Below are 9,145 nucleotides of genomic sequence, written 5' to 3'. Positions count from 1 at the left end.
TAATAAGGAAATGGCCAAAGGGTAAACTATTTTGTTTGCCCCCTGCCTATATTTTGTTTTCTTTCTGTATCTATATATGCAGGGGGCAAACAAAATAGTTTACCCTTTACCCGTTTCCAAATAATAATACCGTCCAGCTGAAACCTGCAAGAAATCCAATAAACCCAAATGTTTAGCAAAACCTATTACTTTGTAGAGATTGCAAGAATAATCTATAAGGATATTTAACCAATGGAAACTGCAGAGTTTTCATGCTACATATGTTTCTTCTGATTGTATTGGCAAAACATATTTCCCCTAGTTTTCATCAGTATCTTATTTCATACTAGTAATATTTTTCTACAAAAATCGATGTTATATATAACTTGTCATAGGTTGCATCTCTCTGAACATGTTAAAACATATCAAAGATAAAGACACGATGTTATCACAGTAAGACAATTCATTGCTCACATTATAAGATTTTATTCAAATCTAGTCAAAGCCCTTAGCATACTTACTAAGGTAGATAATATCTTTGATGTCAAATTGTTCATAGTACATATACCTCAGATATTCATTTTGAGGATGAATCTATTCTAAAAACTCAAACTGATATACTAAAAACGTTTGAGACACTTGTAATAAAGCCCAGTCCCAAATAATTGAATTGTGAGATCTCTTCCCCAAGAAGGAAGCTTTAGATTACACCTACAGTACCATCAGCAATCCCCAACACCTATTTATAGCATTCCCTTTGCAATAAAAGTAAGAAGTTAGGACTCTGCCAGTCAACAGAAAACATATCATCCAACTTCTTGTCTCTTGATGCTACTCCAACCATGTTTATTGACAAAATATCAGCAATACAGGAAACCCAATGATAGATCAAACAAATTCAGGAACATCTTCACAATGTCTCAATTGAATTATTAATGACAAAAATACATATATCATTGTTCATGGATTCCAAGTTATGAGTTTGCAACAGATACTGATAACAACTCATCATCTTCGAGCCTTTCATAGAAAAGCAAACTTGCATATGCTCCAAGAACACATTTTTCTGTTACTCTCTCTACACGAGAATCTGAAATTCTGAACCAAATTACATCAGAGTTGGCCATATTCTTATTACCAATTCTGGCAAATTCACATTCTTTCGAGTTTCTATTTTCTTTCTCATCGATGTATGTTGCCTTCTCTGCATGATCCGTTTCAGTTGTCATGCACAATGCAGATGCTTCTGTGAGATGCTTACTGACCTTTACCTTACGATAGACAGTATAGTGCCCACTTCCCAAATTCCCATGGTGCTGCACAACAGAAATAAGTCCATAGGGCAAACTCTCTTGACTTCCTACACATCGAGCATTATCCAGATCATCTGTAGTAGCATTTCCATTTTGATCTTTTATGGGCTGTAAATGTGAATTTGAGCTGTATTGCATCTTAGAGTGGGAGCCCCTATAAGACGAGTTACCATCTGCAGTGACATCAAGTGAAATAATTTAGAGAGGGGATAAACCAGAATGCACATCACTCGTTTCACTCCCCGACATTATTTATTATGTAACAGTATTACCTATGTTATAACCAATTACCTGTATCCCTAGATGATGACATACTTTTAGATCCATGGAAAAGAGAGTTGGAGTCTTCACACTGCTTCAAAACAACCAGGTCTCTTGTTAGCAAAGCATTTTTGGCATGGTCCAGAAATCAGCAAATGTTTGCATGATTAGAAAATCAAAGAAGTTCAATATTATCTTTTAAGCAACAAGCATGCAACTAAACTTATATATCTAATATTTACTGTAAGACAGTTTTCTAGTACTTGTTATAAATTTTTCCTGTAATGTTAAAAGATGTACTAATATGGGAGGGATAATTACAGAATCAAATGCCTCCGATTGAAATGAAATGCAGACTATAATCATTTTAAATAGAATTTTTTTGGAACATTTTTTATGCAATATGTAAACAATTATCTGAGAGTCCAGAAACACTGCCAACCAGAGCACCATACTAATGCTAAACACAAAGAAGATGTAAAGTTTAAAGAGAAACCAAGAAATGGAAAAATGACTTCCTGAGATCTATAAACAATAAAAGAATAATACATAAGTACATCAGCAAGAGATTAAAGCAGATGGTCCAACTACTAAAATCTCACTCTTCATATTTTTTTTTAAAACTAGTATTGGCATTGGAATTGAGGCAGGAAACATTAAAGTGTCCAAAAAACTGCGAGGAGGGGTCTCTACTTGAGAACAATGTGGATAAAAATGGTAGAATCAGGAGAAAATCCGTTGACTCCAGTCTCATACCCTCGAAACACTTGTTTAGGGAGAGGCTGAAAATATTCTCATTGTAAACATTCCTCGACTCTTGCGAGCAAGTTCCCCAATACATTTGCCAGCTATAAGATGAGTTTTCCATGGTTGCTATAGTGACATAGTCCTATCCATAATTGAAAAATTTAGTCTCCAGCCCAAAACTTTTCAACATGGCAATTTTATCAAACATTTTATATACATCAATGTTTTAAAAAATTCTTTAAAATATACAAATTATAGTTACTAAATTTGTTGAGTGCAGTACTAATTTCTATAATATATAAATCAAAATTATAAATTAATACATAACATAGACACAAAAACAAGTTCAACACTAAATGAATTGTAATGCCATTTCCACTAGCCATGTAATATGTAGAGGTTGCCTTGTCTGAAGAGATTTGGGGAAAGTTGTGCATTGATAACATCTAAGTAGGCACAATATCCCAATTCTCCATGACCCCTCAATTGTAATCAAGCTTTTATATAACAAATTCTAGTAACTAGCAGAGATTTGAAGTGGAGTCTGTTAATAAGGTTGAGGAGTACTGCCCCTCATGGGGGTCTAGAGGCAATGCCCCCAAAAAGGTCAAGCGGTAGTGCACAAGGAGGGATTTGGGGGATGGGTCAAAGGGCAGCTAAATGAAACCTTTACCACCAATGAAAATCCCATTTGTTAACAACCAAAGAAAGTATATGGATTTGGACAATTTTTTAATGGTTTTCATCTACTTGCAAGCTTTTGGGAAAGAAACTCGCTAGGCATTTTGACTTGGAAGTACTTGCTAGATGGTGAGTTTTGCAACACTGGTCCTATCAAAATCAAGGATTTGTACTCTGTATTTGTATATTGTCAACTTTCTCAGGCTCCTATAAATAGTATAAAGCATACCAGCAAAAATCTTTTTGGGGAAAAGTTGACAAAGTATAATGGCATTTTGAAAAATCAGGTTTTAAATGAGGAATTAAGAAGAAAACATAAGAAATGTAGATAAGAAGGCGAATTGTTTGTTTTAAAATTTTACATACATTCAAAGCATAGAGATATATAGATCAAATAAAATAGAGAATTTAGTCCACGAATTGTCCCAATGAAAGTTTTGTCTGAAAAAGCAAAAAGAAGTGTAGCATCTAGGCTTTCTATGAAATATCCCAAATGGATATTAGTCTGATTTCGTTCTCAAGATAACATTCAGATCATAAACATATGAAATCGCATTATAAATAAACCAGTAATGTAAACCATAGGACATATCCACAATAGATATTTATCCAGCTTCTTCTTGAATATAATATTTAGAACTCAAATATATGAAATTTCGTTACAAACCAGCTGTTTACCGCATAGATTAATTGATTAATGCACACAGGCAATGAACAAGAACAGCAATAACAATGCTCCTTATTTGCATATGCCAATAGATTACATCCAGAGCATAAGATAAGATAAGATGCGATAAGATGATTTACAATGATCCCAGACAGGGTATAAATACTTTCCGCCGAACCTTCCCGAAGGAGTCCGTCGGCTACATAATATGTCCACTACAAACTATTTACAGATGACGTCAACTACAAAGTACAAAATCTACCGATGACACCACCCCGTCGGCTACACAATGTTTATCGACGACATCATCCCCCCCAAAAGAAAAAGTCATATCTGGACGACAATTACAAAATATCTGAGACAGATTAACAAAACAGAATACATTAACTGACTAACAAGGTAGATCTAATTCTGTCACACCACTTTCACATTCATCCCGTGCCTGCACCAAACTGGTCTGCAAACCATGATGCATCGGTAGCCTCTGCTAACACAATACTGTCTCCTCAAGTTGACCTTTATAGGCACCCGTGTTGCTTTCTCTGCTTCCAACTCTGGGTCCACTGAGCTAAGTGCCGCTGTACTGCCTTCAACTGGATGATCAACTCCTCCAGAGCTCTCTATGCATCCACCAAGACAGCCTCACTCCAAGTGCCTCTAGTACACAGACACTCCATGCCTGCAGCAGCTCCAGGTCTCATCAACTGGTCACACTTCCCAGGACTGATATCTGCAACGACTGGGGGTTCAGGGGGCAATGCCCTCGGCGGGGCTGCCTCACCACCAAGACCAATTTAGCACTCCAAAACCCACACAAAAATGCATGGAACACACTATTTCTGTCATTTTCTTCTGATCCCACACTCTTTCTGGCAACCGTTGGTGCTTCCCCTTCCCTTTGGCATCATCCATTACTCATTCTGAACTATTTGAATCTGTCGTTTTTTTTTTTTTTTTTTTTTTTTTATAGAAAACCTCCTTCCTCCATTTCCTGGTAAGACGCCTGATTGCAACAATTTACTAACCTCCACGGGATTATGAGCCACATAAATTCATTCCACGGAAGAATAAAACACCCCTGCCGAGATCATAAACCCTTCGCCAAGATAGCACCATCTCAAGCATGATGGAAAGTACTGTCATCTTTGCAGCTCATGCGTACTCATCACACACTGTGACATTTACTGCTCTTGCTGTCTTGTGGTCCCAATGTCGATGCCCTATTGAAATGCTCCACCTGCCCACGTAGCAACTCAACGGTATCAAACCCCAATACAGACCCCTTCCGCTGTCTGCATTGCCTCAACCCTAACTTAGACCTTATACCATTTTCTGTCCTGAGTAGTAATTGCCCCGCGAAGAAGCTTAAGGGAGACAATGTAAGTGTCGGAAGCCCTTAGAAGTTCGTCGATGCTAAGCTTGTTTTGACTACGGCGAGGATCGCATCTGTCGTTATGCATAGGATTGCGGGGAAGGAAATCTGAGAGGGCCCGCGGAAATGAGTCAGATAGAGTAGAGATGTCCTCGGAGAAGGTAAATATCCACGGAGAATGGCCTCACACGCGCAGAAAAGGAAAAGTCCGCGGAGAATGGACTCGCGCACATAATAGGAAAAAGGCCACGGAAATATCCGAGGAGAGACTTGGTTCCATAGGGGCCTGAGCCCACGGGAAGATGATACCTGCGAGACCACCCGTGGGATGATGCCCACGGGGCAGGTGTCCATGGGACAGCCTGCCCGCGGAGCATCAGTCTGCGGGGCACACTCATTTTCTCAATTTTTCTTTCTCTCTCTCTCTCTCTCTCTCTCTGTTTCTTTTTTAACTTTTTTTTTTTTTTTGAACAAAAATATATACAACTCAACTTTTTCTCCAAACTTCGCCATCCTGCAACGACGAGGGAGTCGTTCGGACTTGGCCATTCGGCGACGACGACGGAATCTTCCTGGCATAGCACATCTTTAGCTTCGATCTGTTGACTGGCTGAGGCACTTCTTGTCCATCCAAAGTCCACAATTTTATTGCCCCATTGTTACCTACGTCCCGGATCTAGTATGGTCCGACCCACCTGACCTTAAACTAGCCTAGTTTATTTCGTCCGTCATACTTCAATACCAACTGCCCCGGCTGAAACCTGTTCAGTTCTAGGTGCTTATCACGCCACACTCTGCGTCTGTTCTGTGTCACCTCCGTGGCCCATTGTGCCTATGGTCATCGCTCATCTAGATTATTTCCTTGCTGTCGGCACCTGTCTACTAATTTCGTGGTGTGGTGCATTCTTTTCTTTCTGTGCGGTCTGTTCACTATGTACTGGACGGTGGGATCTTTCTTTTTTCTGGATTTGGACTGTATGTTCTTCCCCTCAGCTTCAGCCGTAACCGCCTTTCCTTCTTCCGCTTCTCTATATGCCTTCGGACATTCATTTTCCTCTTTTTCTCACTTTTGTCGACCCTTAACATATTACAGCTCGGAAAGAGTTCGTAGTCTTCTATCTGCCAATGGAAAAGGCCATTCACCGAGTCTAAGTCGTCATCATTCAATCCTCCTTCTAGTCTCAATACTCCTTCGTCCGGTTCCATTCTCTTCTTTCCTTCATCATTACTATCGCTTTCACCTTCTGAGTTTGATGACGCTGCCTCCTCTCCTATCATTTGTGTATGCAGGTCAATTATGAATCTTTTACCTCCGCATTCCATTGATAGGGTATTTCGTTTCCAATCATGTTTTACTTTTTCTTGCACCAACCAATTTCATCCCAAAATAGCATCATATCCTTTTCTTTTCAATGGAATGACCACGAAGTCCAATAAAAATGGTTGCGTTCCAATAGTTACCGGTTGCGCCCTCAAGGTTCCCAACAATTTGATCTCGTGCTGGTCTACTGTGAGCAACTGAAATGTAGGTGGCCACAATGTCGACTTTCCCAACTTCTTCCAGGTATCCTCCAATAACACATTCACGTCGGACCTTCCGTCGACAATTGTCTGTCAGAACATTTTCCGAAATCCCCATCTCAATGATCGCCGGATGCCTTCCTGTTGAGAGTGCCAAAAGCATTGGGTCTGTTCCTATCGGTCCACTACTGTCCCTTCTAGTTTCCTCCGTTGCCTTTGGAAACGGTGTAGAATTCAGAATGGTCGTTCGTAACTGGGGCATTGTGAGAAGGTCACTTAATTTAATCGAGACTTCCATTTGCATCACCTGCCTTATTATGTTTTTCTCGGTGCAATTCCTTGTTGAGGTGCCGGTGGTGTCCTTCAACTGAAATGTCTCCACCTGCGATGCCTTTTCTATCTCCGCCCGCGCTTCCCTAAATTTCCTCTTTTCTTCTGCTGGGTCTGGGTACTCTTTTGCTTGTCTCCGTGTAATTGCCAGAACCTCTTCTTCATCTATCCTGACAGTGATCAAGTTTACTCTGAATTTTGGACACTTGGCATCTTCATGGTCGCTAGGTCCGCACCATCTGCATAATAGTTTCGGTGTATTTGTTGTTGTACAATCCCGCGCAAAATGACCTCACAAATTACATGCTCGGCATTGAATGATCGGCCGTCCGTTTGCATCATACTGGATTCGACTTTGGTTGCTATTGTTATTGTTATTGTTCACATTGTTCCTTACACTGGCTAAAAGCTGAAGCTTTTGAATAACTCTCGCAAGAGAGAAACTGAAGTCTGAATCATAAATCAAACATGCCAAAAGGAAAGAGTCTCTTCTTCTTTTATCCTCACAACTGTGACTCTCTGACTCCCCTCCTAGCTTTCATCTTATCTCTCCTTGTCCTTTCTAAGCCCACTTTATAATATTAAATTGACCTTTTGTATTTTGAGTCCACACTCTCCAAGTCAAATTTAATATTATATATAATATGTCTTTAACTTTTCTAATCTCCCAAAAAGGGGACATTATAAATCTCCCCTCCTTGAAATTGCTTGTCCTCAAGCAATTAGTGCCAAGATCCCATATGAATCTGCAAGTAACTCTGCAACCCAATCTAAAAAAAAATTCGGCTACTCTGTGAAGCAAGGTGTCACTCTGCAACCCCTCCATCAATTGAATCCCTGGATCCCATATAAATATATGAAATAGCACTACACCTATAGATTGTACAACTCTAATTATCCTCACATCCCATCTCAAACTGAGTAGAACTATAACAAAATCCTCAATAAGCCATAGATACATATTGTCAACACTTGGATTTCAAACCCTGTTGCCATGACCATCTGATATGATGAAGAAATGCATCAAGGGGCTATGTATACCCTAGTAGATGGTGATGACTTGACTTAAATAGATGATGTAAGAAATGGGCTGCTCAAAAGTTGAAACTAACATCACAAGCACATCAAAAACCATACTGTCCTCGTAAGTCTGGAGAGCCCCCAAGTACATAGGTTCTATGAGTAAGTATGAAGCTGTAAAGCCATTCGCTATGATTGAAACATAACTCTCATCAATACTCCACCAAGACCTATTCCAAGGCTGATGTAGGAAATCCATCCAACTCCTACATGTGGTGTAATCAGAAACCATAGTTGGACTGATCAAATGACAAGCGACAATAGTCAATTCACTACTCCCATCTTGTGACCAAGATTCACTATTAGGAACTATTCCATGATTCAATATTTTGAAATCAGAATCATCTTCTTCATGACAATCAAAAGGAGTTCTCTCGTTTATCTCAAAAGGGGATTATTGGAAGTCCAATCAGCATCCACTTCAAGCATGGGGTTGTCTATAAGCTGAATGTGATTTGAAACTTTGGTACTTGCTCTTTTAGGACAACTATCCAAGCCATAAGTCTGCTGAATGCTATCGGGTTCCTCAATTACTTCTTGGAAAAACTCCTATCTCTCTTTACCCTCATGTTCCCAAAAATGGTTCATAATCCTAATCTGATTTTCTATTTCCTAAAGAAAAAAACTGAGTATCATCCAATGCCTCATTAGCACACTTAAGCTCCCTATTGAGTTCCTTAATCTCATTCATTTCTCTATTTGACTAATCAACATATATTTCAACAACCTTAAGAATATAATCACTGTCAGAAAGCAAACATAAATAATTTGATTTCATAGTTTCAAGAGCTGTTTTGAGCACTTGCAAATCAGCAATAGGCGAATCTCCTCCCACTTCCCTTTAAGCCTTCCTATAAAGTTTTTCAACCATCTTGTGACTAGTATCATAACGTACCAAAGATGCCACAATCATGTCTTCACTAACCTTCAACTAGTTCTTTAAGGAATGCATTTCATTATTGTCATGTTTTAGCGGTTCATCGTCTTGCAATGTCATCTTAGATTGTTCCTCTAAATTCATGTCATGGTCATCAGAAATATATGGTTCATCATACAAAGACCTCAACCCACAATTAGCTCATGTGCAACTGACCTCATCAACCTTCTTAAGAAAGCTAACCTCCAATTCACCAATGTAGAAAGTTGCACCCTGTGTAACATCTTCTACATGATCGCGAGAAGGCTGCAAATCAA

At 39.2% G+C, this 9,145-nt stretch overlaps 1 protein-coding gene across 5 annotated transcripts in view; it reads right to left on the bottom strand.

Moving 5' to 3' along the window:
• Positions 1–445: 445 nt before the first annotated feature.
• Positions 446–9,145, bottom strand: part of UBP27 (ubiquitin-specific protease 27) — a 180,505-nt gene continuing 171,805 nt past the window's right edge. For all 5 annotated transcript variants that reach the window (XM_089800317.1, XM_089800321.1, XM_089800318.1 and 2 more), the window contains 2 exons: positions 1,584–1,644; positions 446–1,465 (listed from right to left, as the gene is read on the bottom strand). In XM_089800317.1, the coding sequence (XP_089656443.1) occupies positions 954–1,465; positions 1,584–1,644 (573 nt within the window). In that variant the 3' untranslated portion in view covers positions 446–953. The remainder of the gene's footprint in view (positions 1,466–1,583; positions 1,645–9,145) is intronic.

The sequence above is a fragment of the Cupressus sempervirens genome, chromosome 9 (genome assembly GCF_028749045.1).
Source record: "Cupressus sempervirens isolate cs-2001-9-10 chromosome 9, ASM2874904v1, whole genome shotgun sequence".
NCBI classification, from domain to species: Eukaryota; Viridiplantae; Streptophyta; class Pinopsida; order Cupressales; family Cupressaceae; genus Cupressus; species Cupressus sempervirens.
This window is presented reverse-complemented; position numbering and strand designations above follow the sequence as displayed.